Raw genomic sequence first — 25,418 nt, 5'->3', positions numbered from 1 at the left:
ACTATAAGACCAGAGAAAGCATCTGTTTCTCAGTTGTTTAGTTCATTGTGAGTTCGGAGTATTTCGAGGGACCTTTGTGGAGCTTCGCCTTTTTAGATTCGCTTTGCATTGCACTGTGTTTAATGTTCTTAGTAGTTCTGTTGATGTTAGTTGTTCTCTGTGATACCGAGAAAAGCTGTATGAGTATTTTTGTGGAAAGTTATAAGGCTGTAATGTATTTCTTTTGGTAAACTAAATTTTATTAAGCTGTCATCAGTTCTGTATGTTTTCAATCAATTCCAAACCTGCATGCAAACAGAGCAATATATAGAATGCGGTAACTTAGTTATTTTTTAAAACTATATTTTAGGTGCTAGACAAGCTGATATTGGGGATTTGTCTGAGAGAAAACAACTTCGGAAAAATTTAAAGTGCAAAAGTTTTCGTTGGTATTTGGAAAATATCTACCCAGAATCACAGATGCCACTTGATTATTATTATCTTGGTGAAGTAAGTTAATATATTTTTGATTTTAATATGATTTATGTGATATTTATTTGTGTTTGATTACCTATGTATGTGTTATGGGATAATAGCTTTTAATTATTTTTAGAAAACAAATATTGAATGAATATGTTCCTGTGATTTCTAAATACTGAACAAACCATTTAAATCTGAATTAATTTTTACCTTTAGAGCTGATTTTTTTCGAGATATCTGTAGGAAAAATCCTCTAATCCATTTCTTCATTGGTGCATAATATTCTTATTTATTTTTTCAGCCTTTTGTTGTGTTCTTTTTACCTTTAAAATTATCACAGTTATCATATAATGTCTGTAAATGTGATTTTATTTCAATGAATATAATATTTCATATTAATATTTATTCATTCTTCAAAAATTCTGAAACTTATATACCAATCATATTACTCTCCATTAATGTAACTTTTTCATCCACCATAAGTAAAATATTTAACAGTAATGTTTATTCATTATTTAAAATTGCAATCATGTATAACACTTTAAATATAGGTATGTGATTTCACTTTTCTGTTGGCCTATTCCTTATTGTTCTAGCAGATTCATTTTTATTGCATAATTTTGTTACATATGTCTGTCGCAAAGATTTATTTTTGCAAAATCAGCTGTATTGGTGTTAAAAATTATCATTTACGTGCCTAAAAATTACTAATTTTTTGAAAAATTGTTAAATAAGAACGGATATTCCATATTTGGGATAGTACATAATATCATAATGCATAAATGCAAACTAAAAAATTGAATATAAATACCTACATCTCAAAATTATATCAGGAAATAAATAAAGGTGACATAATGCACGAAAAGGAAATTTTAGGAAAAGTGAATATCTTGGAAGAAAAAGTGGATTTTTGCATTAATGTAGAGAATACCGTCTTTAACTTGTAGCATATTGTAATGCAATTTCATGTTCTTAATAAAGTGTTTAATTAGAACTTGGGGAAGAAATACCTGTCCTCCATTAAGATATGAATCCTCTAAAATGAAAAATTCTCTTGCAACAGCTCTTACTGTAATGTCCCATATGTCTTGCATGAAGTTAGAGTCAAAATTATCTGGCCAGTTTGCCTACTTTGGCTTCTAGAAATTTGTCAGCCATTTTGTTGAATGCTAATAGGTTTTATCATTAAAAAAAGGGACGACTTAAATTTGCTTATTGCAGAATGATGGAAAAATTGCTATTGTGAACCATATTTGTAAAACACACAAACATGAAAGGAAAATATACATAGGATAACAGCAATGGTTAGCAGATCATATAATAGTATCTTTTAGTTATTTGTATCTGTAAACACTTTGTAATCTAATTGAATATAATTCAGATTGTACACATATTGTTAAATCTCTTCATAATAATAAACTGCTCACTTGTAAAAAGTTAATCGAGTGGCTAGCCATTAATCTTCTGTTTCACATTGACTTCTATTGAAATACTATAGTAATGTAAGAAACAGCAGGCACTCCCCGATGTGAGGAAGAAACAGGTAGAGAAAGAGGATGTGCATGTGTGTTTGAGAGACAAAATTTTGAATATGCATTTAATTTACGTACTGAAGAGAACTTATTCTGTAGCTGAAAATGCTTGAAAATACAGATAAATATTTATTAGTATAATTAAGACACAATAACACGCCGAACAAATACTAATTCGGAAGTCAAACAACAAGTATCAGCGTTATGTTTTCAAATTTTTGCAGGACTAGTTTCGATGGTTTTACCGAACCACCATCGTCAGCTGCAAAAGCGCAAATGAACGAGATGGGATATAATGATCAGATAAGATAAGAAAGCCTGGACGAAAATAAGCTAGTAGCGCCATCTGTTGGTGAAACCACAACTAAAACATAGTTTCTTTAAAGGCCGAAGGCAAAGATGGAATGGAATTAGGATTGTTAACTAGAACAGAAAGATTTTTTTGAATGTGAAATGCCTCTAGAAATCCAATTCTCCAATGGAAAATGTTTTTTTAATAATTTTGGCAGCAGAAAAACTGAAAGTATGATTTTCGGGCCAACAATGTTGGGCAAAAGAAGACTTCTGTGTTTCCTTTTTTCTAACATATGCCTTGTGTTCCTTGACCTGAAATTTTAAGGCTCTCTTAGTTTGGCCAATGTAAATTAAACCACACTGGCAAGGAATCCTAGAAATACCCCAGGAATTCATATCTGGAATGGGGTCCTTGAGTGTGGAACTAGGAATTTTATTGATTACCTTCAAACAGGGTAAAAGTATCGTCTACATAGCGGAACCATACCGCGAAGTTTAAAATTTCAAACAATTTTGATTCATAATAATGCATGTAGATATCAGCCAGGATGTGACTGAGGGGGCTTCCCATGGCTAATCCCTCAGTTTGCTTGTAATATTTATTTTGGAAAACAAAATGTGTTTGTTTCAAACAGAGTTGAGTGAGAGAAATTCTCTCACGGTCACTTCTTCACTTCTCTTCATTCTGGTCATACATAACACTTCCAACTTCAGTACTACGATTTACCGTAAAATTTCATCGGTTTGCCTTCCACCACACTTTAAATCATGTCATCCGACTAAACAAAAGTTAGCTTCATTTTATTCCTATGTTTTCTGTGCTCTTCAAGTTTGCTCCTCCAAACTATCCCTTGATGAGGAACTAAATTATTTAAAAGCAATAGCTGTTGACAGGGGCTTTTCCCCCAACATTATTAATCAAGCAGTTAAAAAATTCTCATCTCAACACACTAAAAGTTACTTTTGTTTTAGGAGATTATAAAAATTCTGTTGTCATTTCCTTCTTTCCATCAATTAGCTATAAAGTTGCTCATATTTTGCAGAAATTTAATTTTCGGGTCATTTATTCTCCCATCAATAAAATTCCTAGTTCCATATTAAAGGACCCAATTCCAGATATGAATTCCTGGGGTATTTCTAGGATTCCTTGCCAGTGTGGTTTAATTTACATTGGCCAAACTTAAGAGAGACTTAAAATTTCACGTCAAGGAACATAAGGCATATGTTAGAAAAAAGGAAACACAGAAGTCTTCTGTTGCCCAACATTGTTGGCCCGAAAATCACACTTTCAGTTTTTCTGCTGCAAAATTATTAAAAAAACATCTAGAGGCATTTCACATTCAAAAAAATCTTTCTGTTCTAGTTAACGATCCTAATTCCATTCCATCTTTGCCTTCAGCCTTTAAAGAAATTATGTTTTAGTTGTGGTTTCACCAACAGATAGCGCTACTAGCTTATTTTCGTCCAGGCTTTCTTATCTTATCTGATCATTATATTCTATCTCGTTCATTTGTGCTTTTGCAGCTGACGATGGTGGTTCAGTAAAACCATCGAAACTAGCCCTGTGAAAATTTGAAGATATTTCTCTGATATTTGTTGTTTGACTTCTGAATTAGTTATTACAGTCAAAAGTCGTTAATCCGGACTCGTCGGGACTTCGGCGATTCCGGATTATAGATCATCAATTTTAATCTGGTAAGATGGCATGCAGAAATTATAAAATTAAAAATATGAAACCATAATTTATGAAATAAAGATCAGTTATGATCTAAAGAGTACCAAAATTTACAAAAAAAAAGCTTAATATTTATTTGTTTACTTTATTAAACATTTCTTTCAATGTAAGTTGTTTAAGTTGCTTCGTTTTATGTGATAATACTTTCTCTTTAATTCTATAAACAGACATAATTTCTTCTTCAGTTACAAAGTTCCGCTGTTCAAGTCCTATAAATTGCTGTGTCGAGAATACCGACTAATTTGTCAATCGAAATTTTTTCGTTTTCAATAACCTCTGTGTCACTTTCTTCACTATCGGAAGCGAATTATAATGAGGAGGAATTCGATTTAAATCATATCAAAGACGGAGTACATCGAGATGAAATACTACATTTAGTAAGGAATTATAAGCCAAATAAATTAAAAACATCTGTCCTGAAGATAAGGATAGTGCCGACAGATCAACTTCCAATTGATAGCGCGTCCGCCGCGGCGTTAAAGATAAGCAAAGTTTAGATAAATAAACGTTAAAGTTTAGATAAACAAAGGATATGCCTTTATCCATTTTTTGCAGCAATTCCACTTTTTGATTAATGAACTTCGAAATATACTTTCGCTTTGTAAATCCTTTACATATTAGGAAATATATATCAGAAATTCTATTTGACATAATCGAAAGTTCAAGCTTACTTTTATAAAATTGCTCTAACAGTTTGCAAAAAATAATAAGCCGGATCCAATTCGAAGATTAAGGAATAACGCAATCTGCAACATTAACTGAAATAGATAATTTTAGCTTAGCTTAAAACGTCCGTTATACATTAAACGCGCACTCGTAAACGTGTATTTTGCGCACGCACACAAATATATTCGCAGCCGTAAAGGTCTTACGCGCATGCGTCAATATGACGCATGCGCAGAAAGTTTGTAGCTTTGAGGTCCGGATTATAGATCATTCTGGATTATGGGTGTCCGAATTAACGACTTTTGACTGTAGTATTATTGTAGTATATTGTTAATTATATTAATTGTTTGTTTGACCTCATTTGTTTCATTTCTTTCTTTAATTGACCATTTGATTTACCATGGACAGTTCCCTAATATATCAGTAGTTGTATATATTGTTATATTGTCTACTACTGAGCTAGGTTTGTAATTATCATCAAATTTTTGTAATGTACTAAGTGATACTAATTAGGTTTACATTTTAAAATGCATAAAACTTACTCATGAAATATTTAAAAAATCATAAAAGCTAATGAAAATAGCTCTGTGAAACATGCGAGTACTAAAATTTCTTTGATGCCAAATATTATTAGTTTTACATTAGCTTTGAAAAACATAATTATCAAATTATCCTGAAAGTAAAATTTTTATGCCTCTTTAAAATAGCCTTGATAAACTAAAGCTGTCTTTTATGCTTAGAATGTAAAAGGAAAAATTATTTTATCTTATAACATACAGATTAAAAGAAAGCATATTTATACTTTTACCTCAAGTTAATGTATTTATATGAAATAATTAGTTATATTTCTTGTAAAATATCTATAGGCATGTGGTGATCTAATATGGAAGCTCATTTTTTTAGTCTTGTAGCTCTGTTAAAAAATGCTATTTGTTTTACATTTAGGCCATTAAAGTACTAGCATTTAAAAAAAATATTGAAAAGTTTTCATAATTGAAATACAAATGTGATTTTAACTTGGTTAAAACTTTCGTGTATGAAAAACTAATGAATTGTTATATATGATAAAGCAGTAGAAAAAAAAAAAAAAATATTTTTGCATTTCAGAAAGCAACATTTTAAAAACAATAAACTATAACTTTCTCCAGAAACTGAAGATAAAAACATGTGTAATTGAACTTTCATAAGTATATCTGATGAAGGCTAGGGAAAACAAATAATTAAAAGACTTACCTGAGCAAATTATATGTATATGTGTGTGTGTATGTATACTTATGTATTTAATGTTTCAAGTAATGTGAAACAAAATTTCTTTAATGTTTCATAAATCCTTGGCTTTTATATGGAAGAAAAAGGTTGGTAAATTGTTTTACATAAATGTTTGCCACAGTTTTTTTATTACTTTTTTTTATCTTTAATGGAAACTAATTACATCATATAATTACCCCAGATTAAGAATGCTGAAACTGCAAATTGTCTTGATACCTTTGGGCGGAAAAGTGGTGAAAATGTAGCTATGGGTTCTTGTCATGGATTAGGTGGAAACCAGGTAATTTTATTTTACTTTCTTGTCAAAAAAGTGAATTGTAATAATTCGTGTCCATACTTTCATTCTCTTGTAACAGGACTTTTTAGCAATATTGAGAAATTACTTTTAAAATTTCATTTTAAGTAACTGCCTTTCTATAGTTAATGAAGATATTTTTTGCATGGATTATTGAAAAATAGTAGTTAGAAATACTTCATGGAAGGAAATATGGCAATGAAATTTAGTAAACTCCTTTATCAAATGATGTTGTTGCCATTAATTTCTAAAATTAGCAATGACTGTTTCAATTAACTTATTACTATACTTAAAGAAAAACAAAAATTTACAATTCAGTTGGATGAAACAACTGATATTTTAAAAATAGTTCAGTTGTTTATATTGTTACGAATTTGGTATTTAAAAAGCTAATGTTAGTTCAATTATAAATTAAATGGTTTTATTTCTCGCGCAGTGCAGCGCGTGACGAATATTAAAAGAAAGCTAAGCCGGAAAAATTAAAAATACAAGAGCGCGTGCGTTAAATAAATAAATATCTCTTTTTGATTTCGAGAAAGTACTGGAAAATTCTAGCGCGTGATTTTAAAATCTTATAAAAGGAGGAAAACATCTCAGTTTGTAGTAGTTGCTTTGCTGTTGTTTAGAAAACTGCTGCTGTTGATTATAGCGAATTCGCGGATTAGCGTTCTTTAGCTGTTTCGAATTACGTTCTATCGTACATTTAAGTAGTTAAAAGATAACTACTGTGAGATATTGTGATACTGCATGATAATTTGAGAAAATTTAAGCATTTCTGTTGTTATAATAATAAATTTTTGTTCATTTTTCATCGGACTTGTGCATTCATTTCATAACGAACCCGTATGCACGCAACAATATATATATATATATATATATATGTGTGTGTGTCAAATACATTTATAAAGAAAACATCGATGAAGAATTGTTGGTTTGCTGTCCTTTGGAAGAACATGCAAGGGTGGAAGACATATATAGTAAACTTGACGAACTGTACTATATAAGGTGAGACTTTAAAACTGAAGTTTTAGAATGGGAAAATTGCATTGGAATATGCACAGATGGTGCAAAAGCAATGATGCGTGAAAATATGGTTTTTAAATAATGTTTTAAAGATGCTAGTAATGATTGTGTAATTACATTACATTACTGGCTGATACATTGGGAGGCCCTTTCAGCAAAATGCATAAATAAATAAACAATGGAATTGAATGATATTGATGCTTCAGGATACTATCAAAATTATAAAAATTTATTGAAAGCCTTGCCTTAAATATCCACTTTATTTTCAGTTCTATAAAACTATGGATTCCTAATACAAAAATTTATTAATACATGCAGAAGTAAGAAGTATGTCAAGAGGGCAAAGTTTAAAATTATTGTTAGTAAAAGATGAAATTATTATATTTTTAACCGAACAAAAGTATAATCTTGTCGGTCTTTTTCAAAGGCTATCAAGTGTACTATTCCTCAGCAATTTCTGAGAAACTAAATGATCTCAAATAGTCTATTCAAGGAAAAAATAGCAAAATGCAGTTATTTCGAATGATAAAGTTAAGAGTTTTGCTTAAAAGATCAACATTTGAAAGAATAGAGTGGAAAATGATTCATTTGAAATGTTTTTGACTATTGACTGTTCTGTAATTAAAAAAATAAAATAAAATAAAATAAATAAAAAATAAATAAAACAACAACTGAATTGTAAAACTTCAATTACAAAAATGATTAAAGATTGCTTAAAAGCCTTAATAACACAGTTATGTAAATACATTATATCGGATTTTGATTTCAGAAGGTATCATGGATTCAGAAATCATTTTTGATGTTAATGAGATTAATCAGTTGTCCAAGTGAAATTTGTTGAACTATCATGTGATTCAAACTTAAAACTTGAGTTTCTACAAAATTCTTGACTGAATACTAGTTCAGAGCTAAAACTGAATTTCCAACAACTTCTGAAATGACAATAAATGTTCTGCTATTTTGCACCACACACTTATGTGAAACAACTTTTTCAGCTTAAAGCTTTTTAAATCCAAATATTATTCAATACTGAAAAACACTGAAGATGTTCTACATCTAGCAGCATCAAATATTGCACTGAGATTTAATTTTTAATTCAGAAGAGAAAAGCACATCCATCAAAATTTTCTTTTATTAATTTTTATATGCATGGAACAAATCCTAAAATTACTGCTTTTCTTACATACATTGTTTACCAAAGAAATACATTACTTATGAGAAAATATTTATCTTTATACCTTTATTGTATATTCAATGTATGGGGTCATGAATGAAAAGAGTTTTAAGAAGTGCTGGGCTGGATTGTGTATCTGAATAAAATGTATCAAATCAGTACTGATTTCTCCAATTTTGAATAGCATCATGATGATTTGCATTTAGTGAACTACCTGGTCATTTTTATTTGTTCATCAGAACTTATTTCCTCCTTTAGTAGTAAGTACCTTTCTTTGAAACACTGGTACTCAATTTCTGTTATGCCTATAGCAATACCCCTGAATCTTCTTGCCAGAATTCCTCCTTGACCAGTAACAGCTTTCTTTGAAGCATTAATACTGTACTTTAATTTGCCCTAAACAACCTATGGCCACACTACTGAATCTTCATGCATATTCATATCTACTGACTACTTTGAAACACAGAAGCCAACTTCTGTGTTTCATTAACTGTCAGAGGGGGAAAACTAAGTTTGGATACTTTTAAAAGAAAGCTTTTATTTTCACGTGACAAATGCATTTTCTTAAAAAATTATAAAATTATGTAAATATAAGCTGTCAAAAATATTTATTAAATTTCACATGGATGTTTCTGTATGTTAAAAAAATTATCAAAGTGTAAATAAAACTGTATAAATCAACATTATTTTTGACTTACTAAACATTCTCTAAGAAACTGAGGCATGGTTTTATATTTATTAATTAATTAATTTTTATTAGTGTGTGTATACATACATATATAATGAATGATTTTAATAATTTAGTCCTAAATACATTAGGTATAAAATTTATTAGTGTGGAATATATTCAGGATATATTATATTTTCTTAAAAAGGAGTTATTTAGTTTCGACTATTGTTAAGTCACTTTTCATAGCAAGCCTCATTTTTTTTTTTTTTTTTTTTTTTTTTTTTTTTAACATCAAATTTATACAATCTAACTGCCTGTGATGTCAGCTACCTTTACATTGCATCTAATAAATTGCTATTAGCATTGGAATACTATCCAGTAAATCTAGAGGTGAAAATTCACTGAATGCAGATGAGGGCTGTCAGGGGTTATTGTTTCCATAGGAATGAAATAATTCGAATTACATTATCAAGTCACTCAGTATACAATAACTTGTGTTTTGTATTGCATCCTGTAGCTTCTTCAATTCACATTAACTGGCAAAATTACTTATTAATTACCAGGGCATGAACTTCAAGTTTAGAAAGCCTGATAGTTTATGAATGATTTATGCATAATCTTCCTTGTTGAATTTCTATCTTAAACGTTTTCAGTTTTGGTAGTATTACATACTTTAACTTCAAAGATTGATTCTAACGTGATATTATTATAGTGATTATTGATTCTAATGTGATATTAACATCTCTGATGTACATACAGATATGTATGTACATCAGAGATGTTAATGTTTTTCATCAGAGATGTTAATGTTAATGTTTTCAGAGATGTTAATTTTAATTGAATACAGTGTCAGTTTTTAGTATGGGAAAAAGCTAAGTGTAGAAAATGTTGTAAAATAATCAGTTTTATTTAAAAGCAGAGCAAAATAACCCAAGTTTTTAAACTTAGTTGAGTTTAAGTTTTGAAATAAAAAGTTAAAAAAAAAGTTGAAAAGTAGGTGAGGAATTGCCTTTGAATTCAGATAAGATCTTACTAATCTTTGTACTATATCAAATAAATAATAAACAATGGAATTACAGCTTTCAAGTTTACAAAATTTGTCTAGAAACAGTTCTTACAAACGCTCATTTGATGTATTGTTAGGTATTTGCGTACACGAAACGCCAGCAAATCATGTCAGATGACAATTGTTTAGATGCTGCATCAAGTGATGGACCTGTAAAGCTTTTACGATGTCATGGTATGGGTGGTAACCAGATGTGGTCTTATGATAAACAGGTAAGAATGAATCAGTATTTTTCAAATTTTAATGGAGCTAAATAACTGTTTATTATTCATGCTAATTAAAAGAAAAAAGGGACTAATTTAGACAATTTTCTGTGCTTTTTAAACATTTTTACAGTGTTTTTTAACACTGTAAAAATGTTACTATTTTTACTATACAAATTTTTCTGTTCTTGCAAAAGAAAAATTCTTTCCTTCATTTATGATTAATATTTTTTCAAACTTTGTGGGCAAGTACGCTAGTGAGGATACGCACATAAATATCTTAAATAATATATATATTTTTTTTTAAATTAAAGAAGTGCAAAATCTTGTATGTTGCATTACTTTTAAAATGGAATGATACCATAGCAACTTCACTGCCCTATTCTTTTAAATTACTACACAGAACAGCTCACTTAACACATTATTTGTTCTGCATCTTGAAGTTTTATGAATTAAGTCTTGAACTAATAAATTTATTGTATAGCTTGAAACTGTTTCAGGCATTGAAGTAGAAATTGAGCACAAAGATCAGATTGATAATTAAAAAAAAAATAATTTTCTAAAATTTTAAAGGGCTTTTTTTTAGATATTAGCTTACTATACTATGAGTTTTTTTTTTTTTTAAGTGGTATGAAATCTGCTTTCAAAAATTGTTATGGGGAGAGTGCCATTAGCAAATTCTGTAACTCATGAAGATACTGAAATGCACAAATAGTGAAAAAGAAGAAACTGTAATTTTTTTCTCATTTTGAAATTAAAGCATTTTTTTTAATCTGATGCATGAAATTACATCTTAGTTTGCTATGGAAACAGTGGCAAATTAATAAATTGAAGTTCTGTTTATTTGCAAGTTGGTTCTCTTGAAATCTTAAATAATGCTTCAAATCTTGATTAGTGATAGAGATTGCAAATACTAATGAAATAATACCTACGTAGGGAAAAAAGGTACTTTTCCATTTCGCCGCCGCAAATCTCGCCAAGCAGACTTTGTTGGCGACAGCATACAGTATTCGTTGGTTAACATGTTACATGATTCTGTGTTAACATGAACTAACATGTTAACAAATGTTAGTTCTAAGAACTTTTTATTTTGAAGGCATAAGCATTTTAGTATGGCTTAAAATTTTGTAAAAAGACATTAATTTAAAATTTACTATGCTTTCATGGTTCAACATCCTGATTCGACGGTTCGTATCACGTGACCAAAAGAGATCTCATCTCACGTAAACTACGCTACAAAAAACTAATTCTTTCGGTAATTATCTACTTTAACTTCAAGTTAAATCTTAATATAGAATACAAGTTTAAATGCAAGAATTATTTAAATTCGTACGAAAAGCTTACTCAGAAATTATATAAAACTGCATTGCTTTACTATTGACTAGTATAATTATATAAAACTGCATTGCTTTACTATGCTTGTGCATTCTCATTAGAATTGATGAATTTAAACTTTGATTTTGCCTTTTCTATATTTTCATCTTCGGGTGTGTGGTGTGGAAACACCGCAGCGCGCAATGAATTGGAAGTTGATCTGTCAGCACTATCCTTATCTTCAGAGCAGATGTTTTTATTTTATTTGGCTTATAATTCCTTACTAAATGTAGTATTTCATCTTGATGTACTCCGTCTTTGATATGATTTAAATCGAATTCCTCCTCATTATAATTCGCTTCCGATAGTGAAGAAAGTGACACAGAGGTTATTGAAAACAAAAAAATTTCGATTGACAAATTAGTCGGTATTCTCGACACAGCAATTTATAGGACTTGAACAGCGGAACTTTGTAACTGAAGAAGAAATTATGTCTGTTTATAGAATTAAAGAGAAAGTATTATCACATAAAACGAAGCAACTTAAACAACTTACATTGAAAGAAATGTTTAATAAAGTAAACAAATAAATATTAAGCTTTTTTTTTTTGTAAATTTTGATACCCTTTAGATCAAAATTGTTCTTTATTTCATAAATTACGGTTTCATATTTTTAATTTTATAATTTCTGCATGCCATCTTATCAGATTTAAACTGATGATCTATATTAAAATTAACAAACTTGCCTTGAAAATTTTAAAACCAAATGGCTGGAAATTCAAGTATTAAGTGATGGAAGTAAAAAGGGTTATTGTAAAAGTGCACTTTTCTATTTAAAAAAGTTTAGCCTTAATTGGCGAGAAAATTGGAATTCTTCTTGGAGATAATACATAGAGTAGGCAGTTACTAAAATAGTGCTAAAAGCTGTTTTTAGTTAGAATATAAATTCAAAATAAAGTAAATTAAAAAGCCTAAAAACACTAAAGCTGCAAAGTAATAAACCAATAATTCATAATAATTTATAGTAAGAAATCTTTATTCAATATTTAAAATTTACTTTTGGTTTTGGATTTTTAATGCGATTAAAAACTTTTCTTAGCCAATTTGTAAACAAGAGTTGAAATTACTATTTAAAATGCTATTTACATTCTAAAAAATTTTTACTTTCATGGTTTTAAATTTAATTTGTGTTCCTTGGAGATGGTATATGGAAAGATTTCTTAGTATAAATTATTATGAAATATTTATTTCAGTATTTTGTGATATTTTCTATGGCAGAAAAGACGTATTGTGCAAATGAATTTGTTTACTTACTATTCATATTATATTCTAACATAATTAAAAAAAAAAAAAAAAATATTTGATTTGTTTTTTAAAAAGAAATTTTAATTAATGTTATATGTTAAATATATTAGCAATTTCGATATATGGATGACAATATTTAAGAATATGAAAATATCTTGTGCTTTCCATAATTTTGGATCTGTAGGTGAACGTGTTATTATTAACATGACACACTAAATTGTTTATTAAAGACTATTGTGCATATTCTAGTACTTCCTAATCAGAATATTCCTTATTCATCGAGATTTGTCACCAGAATTGGAAAACTTAATATAATATCTCAGTATGTGATGTGAAAATATAGTTAAGTGTTTATGGGATGTCTGCTTTAAAAAGGAAGCATTCAACTCTTTCTCTGTGTGTTTGTGTATATAACACATACACACGCAATTTCTAATTTAATTATTTATGATTAAGAAAATATGAGTTTATTTGTTTTATTGCCAAACAGTAATTAATGATTACTGTATTTGACAGCATATAAGACGCACTTTTTTCCCTAAATTTGGTCTCAAAAAAGTTACCTACGTCTTATACGTGAAGGACACAGGGTAACTTTCAATACTGAATGCTATTTTTAGCCCGGATAAAGGTCTAGACACATATAACTTTTTCTACATCTGCCATAATTATTTTACACATACGTGAAATATCTGTTGCCGAAAAGCGTCAAAGCTTATGTCGAAGTTCGAACAGGTTTGACGGTCACATTACATCTATGGAGCCTTTCCTTCTTTACATAGACTTTCTTTGACTCAGCCGACACACGTGTTGGTATCGGTGCTACTCTGTATAAACGTATCGATATCAGTGCTTAAAACTGTTTGTTTAAAAAAAATACCCTGGAAAATATGACTACAGGAAACAAGAGATTAAGCTATACAATTCAGTATAAACTAGGAGTGTTAAACTACACTACAGTGCATGGAAACAGAGCACCAGTAAGGCATTTTGGTCCACCACCTACCGAAAAAATGATATGTACTTGGTGACTGCAGGAAGATCAACTGAAGACTGCTAAAAAACAAAAACATAACCTTCGATGACCAGCTCCATCTTGGCCTGAACTTTGAAAATGGCATAAAAATGTGGGTGATAGATAAGAGGAAATCTGGGATGAATGTTTCAACCAAAACGATAATCAATGACGCCAAAGGATTTGCAGAAAAACATGGGAATCGGAACTTTTCAGGGTGTGAGGACTGGTGCACACAAAAACAACTATTGCACAGAAAATGCCAGCAGATTATGAAGAAAAAATACTAGCATTTCATAGGTTTGTCATAAATGCACGCAAGAAAACTTCTTTTGAGCTCGGGCAAATAGGAAGTAGGGATGAAATTCCACTCACATTTGATGTACCATCCAAGACTGTGAGTATTAAAGGGTCTAAATCAATAACCATAAAAACCACAGGTCATGAAAAAACCCGATATACAGTAGTTCTAACATGTTGTGCTGATGGCACAAACTACCGCCGTTTTTCATATTCAAAAGAAAAACTCATCCGAAAGGAAAACTTCCAACGGGTGTAATTGTTCACGTTCATCCGAAAGGCTGGATGGACGAAGCTGGAACGAAACTGTGGTTACAGAACGTATGGGCGAGGCGACCTGGTGAACTCAAAACCCTCTCTTTTGGTGTTGGATCAGTTTAGCACCCATAGAACTGAAACCATAAAGAATAAAGCGAGAGAATTAAAAACCCAGATAGCTGTCATTCTTGGTGGACTGACTAGGCAATTGCAGCCTTTAGATGTATCAGTGAATAAGCCATTTAAGGAAAAAGTGCGAGAACGGTGGATAGGAGAGCCACATCACGCCCTCATACCCTCAAGTAGAATGAAGCGGCCCTCTATTTTACAAGTGTGCGAGTGAGTAAAAAGATCTTGGGAGGACGTAAAGGCTGAAGTAATTGTTAAGTCATTTAAGATGTGCAGAATCAGTAATGCTCTTGACAGAACAGAAGACGACGCATTATTCGAAGAAGGTGATGGTAGCAGTGACGGAAACAGTAGTGATGACGATATTCTCGTTTTCGATGATGATGATAGTGAAAAGGATTTTTATGGTTTTGAAAGTTATTAAAGTCTAATTTCATGATAGGTAACGTTTTCCTTGAATCTGTGTTTTTGTTGTTTCTGCTTTTTATTTTGTATTATGTTTGTTCGCTTGTCGTTCATTCATTTATTCATTATTGAAATTTACATATCATGTTCAGAATAGCTTGCTGTTTGTTAATTTTCCTTAATAAAAATATGTGTGGTAATTGCATTCAATGATTGTGTATTTGGCTTTTATGAAACGTGAGAACTAAAAGAAACCACATTTTAAGTTATTGTGGTACCGCGCTGTCGCACAGACTATTAAAACTTTTTTCCCTTGTGTGTAGCCTTCTAAATAAGGATGCGTCTTATATGCCGTCAAATATGGTAAATATTTAAAGTTATTTTGAATAAAGTATCATATGAGAAAATGTTTTTATACATTCTTTTTTTTTTTTTTTTTTTTTTTTTTTATGTTTAAAGGATGAAACCATCATACATTCTCAGACTGGTCGTTGCCTGGACAAACCAGATGATTCTGATATAACACTTCCAACTTTAAAAAAATGTGATGGTCGACAATCCCAAAAATGGATCATGAGTAGTAATTTTAAATGGCAGGCTTCATAGCCATTGAATGAAATATGTTTTGCAGTATTGATTTGGAATATATCTGTGATGAGCAAAGTACAAGACTCCTTTTATGAAGTAAATTTACTAGAAAACAAACCTATTTCACGAACACAGCTCATTCCAGCAAGTGATGTGTAAATTATATGCCAAATGAAAACTTCTTAAGTCAATGTTGTGTTAGTAAATTTAAACCAGATGAATTTCCAAATAGTTCCATCTTAACATTCCACTTGTTAATATATATACTGAATTTTAGTATTTCATGAATGCTAGAAGTAAAACACATTTCTGAAATATTTAAATGTTGATCATGGTATTTGGTATATTAAATTCCATTTTTCTTAACTTTGTAGAAACTTATTTCATTTTGTTTGCATATAAATTGACAATTTTTATACCATGTATGCATTGTATGTGCATTGGTTGAGCCTAGAATGCGAAGTTGGTTTTCATAATAAAATCTATTTTTTTAAACCTGTAGTATTTTATATACATACACTATACATATTTAAGAAAATTTTCTTTACTGAACATATCAAATTTGGGAAAAATATGTATAATATTTTTACAGGTAAGAATTTTACATAGAAGTATTATATTTTTTAAGACAAAATAAATTTTCTGAAATTATGGACTAGAATATTCATGTATAAAGATCTTTAACATTAATTTTCATCTTCTTGTAAAAAGAGTGAAGAATATGTATCTTTCCTAGGTTCTCGGGGAGGGTGCATTTGTGATAAAACATGTCTTGCATATTCAGAATTTAAAAGTCCTGCCTCACGGAGCTGTTGTTCCAATCTTACTCGAGGATCTCTGTGTACCTGTTAAAAAAATTAATACTGTTAATTGCTAGATTAGAACTATATTTTATTATAAATACAATAAAACTAAAATTAGGCTGAACTGTGTCACAAACATTTAACTTTAGAGCATTTCTTTTTTGTAAATGTGTATATTTTGCTTGAAACAGGCTGTACATGCTTTCAAGTATTAATACAGAGAAATCTATAAAGGCCTAATATATACATAGTGGTCCTATCTCTCACTTACATTTCAGACTGGAGTTTTTTTATTTTAATGCTCACTGCTGAATCAGAATGCTTCTGGGTATCACATTTCTGTCCACATGGAGATAAACAAGAGGTGTATACCATGAATGACAAATGTTGAAATACTTAATTAACAACTTTTTTTTTTACTGCCAGAGCCCCCTCTCCCAAAAAAAGTGATTTTACCAATTGTTATTCAATGTAAAATATTAAACAATATATTCATAATTTATTTTGAATTTGACCCCTTAACCCACATATTATTTTGAAAAAAGTGTCCATAATAATATTTTTTATTTAAGATAATTAAATATTGATCTTTTGCTTTTAGGAGTTTTGACAAGTTTTTGGAGAAAGGTAGGAGTGCTCGAACAATGCATATTTATGTATATTTAAGCTTAAGCTTAAATTTCAGTGTTGCCATTGTTTTACTCTGGTAGAAGTTTTATATTTATAGATTGTAATGAAATTAAAATTAGTTAAAAATTGTTTAACTTTTCCTATAAATCAATTCAAATGAATGCTTTCCTTCTCCTAAATTTATTATCCTTTATACGAATTTTATTTACATTTATAGCAAATGAAATACTTTAGGAACTTTTTGTCTGCTCCTCTAACCTGACATGGTTTGTATCAGCATAAGCTGTGACTTTAGCCATATGTAGTTCTTTGCCCCTTGTTTTAAAATAACTTCACTGTGTCTAAGTAACCTATGAAATTGCTTTAATTCCTAATATGAATTTCATCCTGCCACTATTTAATATCAGTTTTTATAGTATGGTACATAACAGTTATTGAGATAAAATGTAAATACAGGTTCAAACGAATATTTATTTTATAAAGAGTGCCTTTCAGCTTTTGTTTTCTGTGTTTTTAATTAAAGAGTATTTAGTTATAACATTGTAAAATAATATTTAAAACTAAACTAAAATTTGCTAGGAACCCCCCCCTTTTTTTTTACTTTTGAAAATCTTGAATCAAATTGAGTTTTAAAAAAGTAGTTTATTTATATGACCAGCGGCCGAGCGGTAAAGTCGCTGAACACTGGTAGTTCGGTCCGAGGTTCGAATCCCGCGAACGGGCTGGCTGCATGGGTGTTTCCATGGTTTTCCCCATGTGTAACGTTAATACAAGCCAGTTTTCCTTAGAAAGTCCTCCACGAAAGGCATCCCTCCTCTTAGGCAGATAGCCCTAGTGTGCTTTGCCATAATTAAATACACACATTTGGAAAAGTCTTATTGCAAATGCAGAAGATGCAATAGAATAATAGACAAAAAAAGAATGCACAAATATGAAAAATTCTTCACAAGAAATCCCCTTCCATGAGGGAAGTGAATGAAATTTAGTTTAAGCCCAGGAATAGACAATTAAAATAAACTTGTGAGCCTAAAACACAGAATGTATGGTGGGGATAGTGCATGTGTTCATTAAAGTCTATGCATGATTTCTTCATGATCCTTCTGTTGTAAGTAAATGGTTATTGAATATTGTCTGTTGAAAATAATGAACTGTCTGTTACGTAGATGTCTGTTATGTAATTCGCTCCTACAACTCATCCGCCTTTTCCTAAATCTGGCAACAGCTACAGTAGCGAGATACTTCTTCAAGCTGCGTGAGGAAATGGACAGACTTCCATTCCGATGGACGTGGCGATGGATGGAGCTGAACTATGCCGTTCGACGATGTTAATTGATGATGTGATTCCGTTTCATGATGAATAGATTTTTTATCTTACTTCCTTTCACTCTGTACATACCGTAATCATGTTTATTCTTTCATCATTAAATACCTTTAAAATGCCACTGCTTTCCTCTATTTTAATCCTAACCTCATCCCACATGGGGACTCGGCCCCACGAACTCTTTCGACCCCTTGAACTAAAATCTGTTCTTCTCTTCAGCTTTTTAAACCCCCTAGACTACCACATAACATTCCGAATATAGCTATTAATGATGGAATACTTTGGAAGCCTATGGAATAATATCGCAAGATCCCAGTTGTTGTGATTCATCAGCACGTAAGTAGAGCTAATTTTATTTGATGAAGTAATACTAATGAGGAAGTAATATTCTTTCAAGTTATTATAAATATTTGATGACGCCTTTTTGTGAAGTTTATTTGAAGAAGCGAAAGGCATTTGATTTTGATGATAATTAATTAAACAGTTTTGATGAAGTTTAAGTGAATAAACTAAAGGTATTTGACTTTGATGAAAATCCATTGCCGACTATTTAAGAATTGTGATGCATTAAAAAAGTTACTTTGAAGAATTACTTTCGTTTTCGAATTTGGTGCATAAATTTCTTATTTCTTGTGATGCCTATATTTTACAAGGATGTAGAATATTATTTTAAGTTATTAATTTTGATATCATATCTTAACGTGAAATTCTATTTTTCATTCTTAACATAGTCTTATAAGAAGATTTGTTTGACGATATATTTTACTATTTGTTTGAATCATATGTTCACAATTTCATTTATGGTTTTTGAGTGTTTTACCATCATAGTTATTGTGTAATATACTAAGAAGAATTGATATTATTTTGAAGAATATGAAAAATTAAGAGTATATTTTAGTATACTAATTTCTGAAACCAGATAAATAACATTTGATGAAATCGAAACATAACATATTTTGTAGAATTTCATATTTGGTAAAAACAAAACTGATAACTAATGGCTACACTTAACGATTATCCCAACATTGCACAGTCATTAAAAACTGCCAGTACAAAGCATATCAAGCTTCTACATCGTTTAGTTTTTGGCTCAGATGGTGATCAGCAAAATCGTGCTAGGTTACGCAATTTTTCTGGCTTTCCCAAACCATTTAACTTTGAAGATATGAAACAAAAAATTATCAAAGAATTTTCTCTCACAGATTTAATTGCCATATGTAGCGTACTGCATTTAGAATTTTCCACCGATATTGAAAACTGTGCTAACAATATTCTTACGAATCTAGCTGATGTCTCATTATTAAAATCAGATTCCGCCGACCACAGCGACCTTGAAGAAGAAGCTTTGGTGCAAAGTTCACCCTCGACGCATAGCGTCGTCCAAACAGCCATTAATCACACTCCCAATGAATCTTTATGTAAACAAATGAAGGCAAAAATCTCTCTTGAAAGCACGCCTGGAACTTTATTGCTTTCACAAACACAGACTGTTCCGTTTCAATGTTTTGGCTTAAAAGACATTGTTGATTTGATCAAACCTTTTTCCTCTCGGGATAATTACAGCGTTGAAACTTTTATTTCTGACATAGAAGATATTTTTAATCTCTATGAAATCATGAATCCTGTACACCAAGTAATTTTTGTTAAAAAATGTCTTACAGGTCCAGCTTTAACATTAATTAGATGAATTCGTGGATTTACTAATTGGGAACAATTAAAACACCATTTATTAGATGAATTTTCGGAAAAAATTAATAGCCTTCAATTACATAAAATAATGGAATCTCGCCACATGAAAACATCTGAAACCTTACAAGAATATTTTTTAGCTATGAGAGACCTCACACACAAAGGTTTCATGGATGATTCTTCTTTGATTGATTATGTTATAAACGGTATTCCTGATTCATCAAACAACAAAATAATTTTATACAGTTGTAAATCCATTTCTGAATTTAAAGAAAAACTGAAGATTTATGAAAAACTCTTTAACAATTCAAAAAATTTGAAGCAAAATACTCCAAAGAAATTTACAAATTCCTTTCCCAGTGTTAAAATTGATGCTAAGCGTACATCAGACACTCAACCAGTATGTTATTCCTGTGGTTTGAAAGGCCACAAAAGCAATACTTGTCCTAATAAATCTAATGGCAAATTCTGTTATGGCTGCCAAAATTATGGTCACGTTCATTCCAATTGTCCCATATGTTCTGGTAGTTCTACCACGGAATCTGCTCCTAATTGTTCTACATCTGATAGCACTGTAAATGCACTTTCTGCTCAAAATTTTTCTAAACATCCGATGCATGTTGATATTCAACTTAAAGGAACTCGATTAACTGCTCTCTATGACACTGGATCACAAGCAACACTTATTATGGAGAAAACATACCGCAAAATTGGTTCTCCACCATTACATCCTTCCAGAATTATATTCTCAGGGCTTGGCCGAGACACAGTTCAAAGTATTGCATTCTTTCAGGACTACATTCAAATTGAAAACACTATTTTACCTGCTAAAATCCATGTAGTAAAAGACTATATGATTCCTCTTGATGCGATTATTGGAATATACTTTTTGCAACAAACTCGATTTATATTTGATAAAGATGGTATTCATTTATGCAGCAATAATAATGATCAAATTTTTGTTAATGTTACTCATGATCACACATCTCAAAATCGGAAATTCTCGAAGAAGTTCAACATATCATTACTCCTCACAACCCACACGAAGTTAACACTGCTATGGAGGATTTTCAGAAAATGAAATTCAGTTGAAGAAAACAGTTAAGGAAAATGATGATGATGCTGCACATGACGATTTAGAATTGGATTTAGATGATGACAATTTGGATTGGATGATCACGATAACAAAGATGTTGCTGATACCAATCATGGAGCTCATGAAGATGGTGATGATGCAGACGACGACATGGATCAAGATCATGATATTGATGACGACAATCATAACACTAATGTTGCTGATGATGGCACTAATGAAGATGATGTTAATGATGTTGATCAAGATGACGTTGCTGTTGTTGATGAAGCTCATGTCAATGAAGATGATGTTGATGACAATGAAGATGCTGATGACAGTCATGAGACTAATGATGATGATGATGATGTCGATAATGATCCAAACGTGCAGAATACTGAAGAAACTGTGAAAAATAAACTGAATCAGTTTGAACAAGCATGTGCTGATCAAGCAAACGAGAAAACACCTGCTAAAAGAGAAGAAACTCCCAAAGAACAGAAAAATAATCTAAGGACACAACTTGTCTCTAACATTCCAGTTGAAGCTTTTGAAGCAACAAAGAATGCTGAAATACTTGGAATCAAAATTACTGTTTCATACATTTTATCTGCTTCAAGCCCGAAGAAATGCAAGAAAAGAGCCTGGAAGTATAAACGAAGAAAATTTAAACGAACTTCAAAGACAATGAAATTGCTGACACAGCAAGATGATGAAAAGGCTGCATTATACATTGAAGCTCAACGGAAACTCCTTCGTTTACAGCAAGCACATATACGACAGTATAAGAAACATCGCAAACCTGCCTGCAAATATAAACTTGGACACCAAATGACAATCCAGCCTGAACTGAAGCTTCCACTTGGACTGAATCTTCGACTTGAACTGAAACTTGGACTTAAACTTCGTCCCAAATTCTTCAATCTTTATGAGACAGTTCATCCCTCTAATTATTACGAAGTACGAAAGATACGCCATGATGACACCATTATGATGTCAACCTGTGCTCATAAGATGAACTAGTGGTGCACAAAGCTAACATTCGCCACCTGGACATTGATTTTTTTTTTCACTTTCTCTGCTTTTTTTTTTTTTTTTTTTTTCTTTCTTTCTTTTCAGATCCACCCCACAGGCGAGGACGCCTGGCAAGGCAGAATGGCCGTGTGGTAATTCGCTCCTACAACTCATCCGCCTTTTCCCAAATCTGGCAACAGCTACAGTAGCGAGATACTTCTTCAAGCTGCGTGAGGAAATGGACAGACTTCCATTCCGATGGACATGGCGATGGATGAAGCTGAACTGTGCCATTTGACAATATTAATTGATGATGTGATTCCGTTTCATGATGAATAGACTTTTTATCTTACTTCCTTTCACTCTGTACATACCATAATCATGTTTATTCTTTCATCATTAAATACCTTTAAAATGTCACTGCCTTCCTCTATTTTAATCCTAACCTCATCCCACAGTTATATGTTATAAATTCAACCAGGTAAAATACTGAGTAATTATTTTAAAGAAAAATTGCTTTGTGTGATTTATATTTATATAATTCTCTCTTCTTCAATTAATAAATGCATTTTACTTATTTATATGCTAATAAATGGTAAAAACATGAGTGACAAAGTATTTTTGTAGTAGCATTCTGTTAACAATTATGCGTTTCTGTATAAAATATTTCTCTTTATTTTTTTGGTAAGTTAAATTTTTATAATTTATAAATTAAATATTTATAAAAATGTTCATTTCGCTCATGATTTTTCCTCTGCAAAAAAGCTTTCATTATTTCTGTCTCTCAAAACTGAAAATCAGGGGAAAAAAAAAAGTGTTTTGAATAGCAGTTTCACTTTTTTTTTAAATTATTTTTCTGATTTTTAGCCTCCGATTACTCCTAAAGATAAGTTAAGTATGCCAAAGTAACAAATAAAAAAATTATCTTAAAATATTTCAGCTTTATTTTTAAATACAATTTTTTTATTTAAAACTATTCACATGAGCTGTATATAAAACCAATAAATAAATAATGAATGCCATAATAAAAAGTAATAAATTATAGATTTTATGCATTATTATTTTATTAATAGTGTATTTATAAGTTAATAATCTATGAACTAGAAATGTACGTCATCCTAAGTTGCGTGTATTTCATCATATAAAGTTTTTTTTTTTTTATTCATAATACAGTAAAACTTCAATTCAAAACTTTTAATTTGTTCCTGAAGGACTTCCCAGGTGGGAAAGTGGCTAGCAAGTCTGACTCTTGTACTGAAGGGCCTGGTTTCAAATCTCGGAGAAGGCGTGGACATAAATTGTCTGTCTCTTTCTAGAAAGCAATAGTGGCCCATATAGTGGCCACCTATTAGGCGCCTCCATAATAAAGTGACCATTGTTTCTGGCCTTAGTAGTGCTCAATGCATATAACAGCTAGTGCCTACCATTGGGGAAGGGGAATTGTACCTAAAGGGCATTTGTTGTTTGAAATATTCGTTGTAATACAATCCAATGGAAATCTTTAAATCTAAGATAAAAAAATAGATAAACACAATGCTAAACAGATAGAATTTAAAATTTAATTTTACCTTACCCATTGTACCATCTTTGTGTTGCTACACTGCCAAATAAATACTGAATGAGAAATGTAAAAGATGCTCGCTTGAAAATGCATTGAAGATCCTCACATTGGAAATGTTTTAGTTTTTTTGTAAGTTTGAAAAATAGATAGTTGGATTTCAACCAAAATGATGAAATTTCCTTAAACACTTCACTACACACTAAAAGATATCTGGTGATAGTCATTGGGCTAAAAAATTAAAACCAGTCTTCATGTTTAAGTACACTAATGTTTGTGAAAATTGCAGCACCATGAAGAAATAATACGTATTGAACTAAACTGACAGGAAATGTAATAAAGTGAGGTAAGACATGCAAATGATTAGAATTCTAAAGCAATTCTGCATGCGTGGAATGAGAACCAGCCACTTGTTCCATGTATATGAAGGACTGTAAAGTTGCATTGAACTCTGTTTATCGTCCTCTGTCTGCAATGAATGTTTCATTAGTGGTCAATATGCCTCATCAACAGTGGAGAATGCCATAGCAACAACTGACGGAGTTTAATGTGAGAGGATTGACTTTCGTATTGAGCAACTGCAGCCCACAGGCAGAGTAATGCAACAATAGTGATGTGTGTTTGCAAGAAGTAGACAGAGGAGAACCAAACAAGGTGAAATCCTGACAGTGGGTATGCAATAGTACAACAGCCACAGGATGATAAACACCTCATCCGCATGGCTGTGATGGACCATACAGCCTCCTCTTGTGTGTTAGCAGAATGTTGAAGCACCGTTACAGGTGTTGTGTTGTCTAGCTCCATGGTTCGTCACCGTCTGTTGCAGCATGAACTGCATACAAGGGCACCTGTATGCAGGATACCTATCTCGCTGAATCGCAGACGATTCAGACTTCAATGAGCACGGCAACATAGTGTGGGAAGCTATTCGGTATAACTGTTTCTCTGCTGCAGACTGCAAGCAATTTCAACAGTGATTGCTACATAATAGAAGTTGGTGGACCAGAGGTCCTCCCATTCTTCGAAGCATTCCGGGCACTGTATTTCAGCAGTGTTCCCATGCACATGTTTCTCAGACTGCACAAGCCTTCTTTAGGATACAACGGGTTTAGCTTCTTCCATGGCCTGCTCATTCCCCGGATATGTCGCCCATTGATCATATCTAGGATTTCATCGATCAACAACTCATTTGTACAGTTTTTGGCACCAAATCAATGCCATTCCCCAGCACTACATTCAGAAGCTGTATAATTCAATGCCACGATGGGAACAGGCTCTCAACACTCAGCGTGACGGACACACAAAGTAATGACTTCTGGCGTTCGTTTCGTCTTTTTGTCTTGTAAATCTGATCGTTTATTTGTGTCACTGTCAGTGATATGTGGAATAAATTTCATTCATTTCCGACAATTCCTTCATGGTATTGCATTTTTCACAAACATTAGTGTAAAATACTAGGACAAATAATATCTGTTAATGCTATTATTTTATTTAACATGTTTCTTTGATAATAACAGTCATGGTGTCTAAACTAGACTGAAAATTTTATTATAGTTAACTGGCGTACAAATGATTATTCAGTACTGAAATTCCGGAATAAAATCATAAAGAACAGTACTTGGAAATTTTAGG

At 31.3% G+C, this 25,418-nt stretch overlaps 2 protein-coding genes across 11 annotated transcripts in view; one reads left to right on the top strand and one right to left on the bottom strand.

Moving 5' to 3' along the window:
* The window catches only part of LOC118188151 (polypeptide N-acetylgalactosaminyltransferase 13-like), a 52,620-nt gene extending 36,426 nt beyond the window's left edge, over positions 1–16,194 (top strand). For all 3 annotated transcript variants that reach the window (XM_035358516.2, XM_035358515.2, XM_035358519.2), the window contains exons 10-13: positions 350–489; positions 6,137–6,235; positions 10,261–10,395; positions 15,571–16,194. In XM_035358516.2, coding sequence (XP_035214407.1) covers positions 350–489; positions 6,137–6,235; positions 10,261–10,395; positions 15,571–15,717 — 521 coding nt within the window. In that variant the 3' untranslated portion in view covers positions 15,718–16,194. The remainder of the gene's footprint in view (positions 1–349; positions 490–6,136; positions 6,236–10,260; positions 10,396–15,570) is intronic.
* Positions 16,195–16,227: 33 nt separating this feature from the next.
* Positions 16,228–25,418, bottom strand: part of LOC118188149 (coiled-coil domain-containing protein 148-like) — an 87,843-nt gene continuing 78,652 nt past the window's right edge. For 7 of the 8 annotated variants that reach the window (XM_035358505.2, XM_035358513.2, XM_035358508.2 and 4 more), the window contains one exon: positions 16,228–16,544. In XM_035358505.2, coding sequence (XP_035214396.1) covers positions 16,386–16,544 — 159 coding nt within the window. In that variant the 3' untranslated portion in view covers positions 16,228–16,385. The remainder of the gene's footprint in view (positions 16,545–25,418) is intronic. The other variant, XM_035358512.2, reaches the window with a different exon arrangement.

The sequence above is a fragment of the Stegodyphus dumicola genome, chromosome 6 (assembly GCF_044657685.1).
Source record: "Stegodyphus dumicola isolate Sdum_Otavi_A_Nest chromosome 6, ASM4465768v1".
In the NCBI taxonomy this organism is placed as follows: domain Eukaryota; kingdom Metazoa; phylum Arthropoda; class Arachnida; order Araneae; family Eresidae; genus Stegodyphus; species Stegodyphus dumicola.
This window is presented reverse-complemented; position numbering and strand designations above follow the sequence as displayed.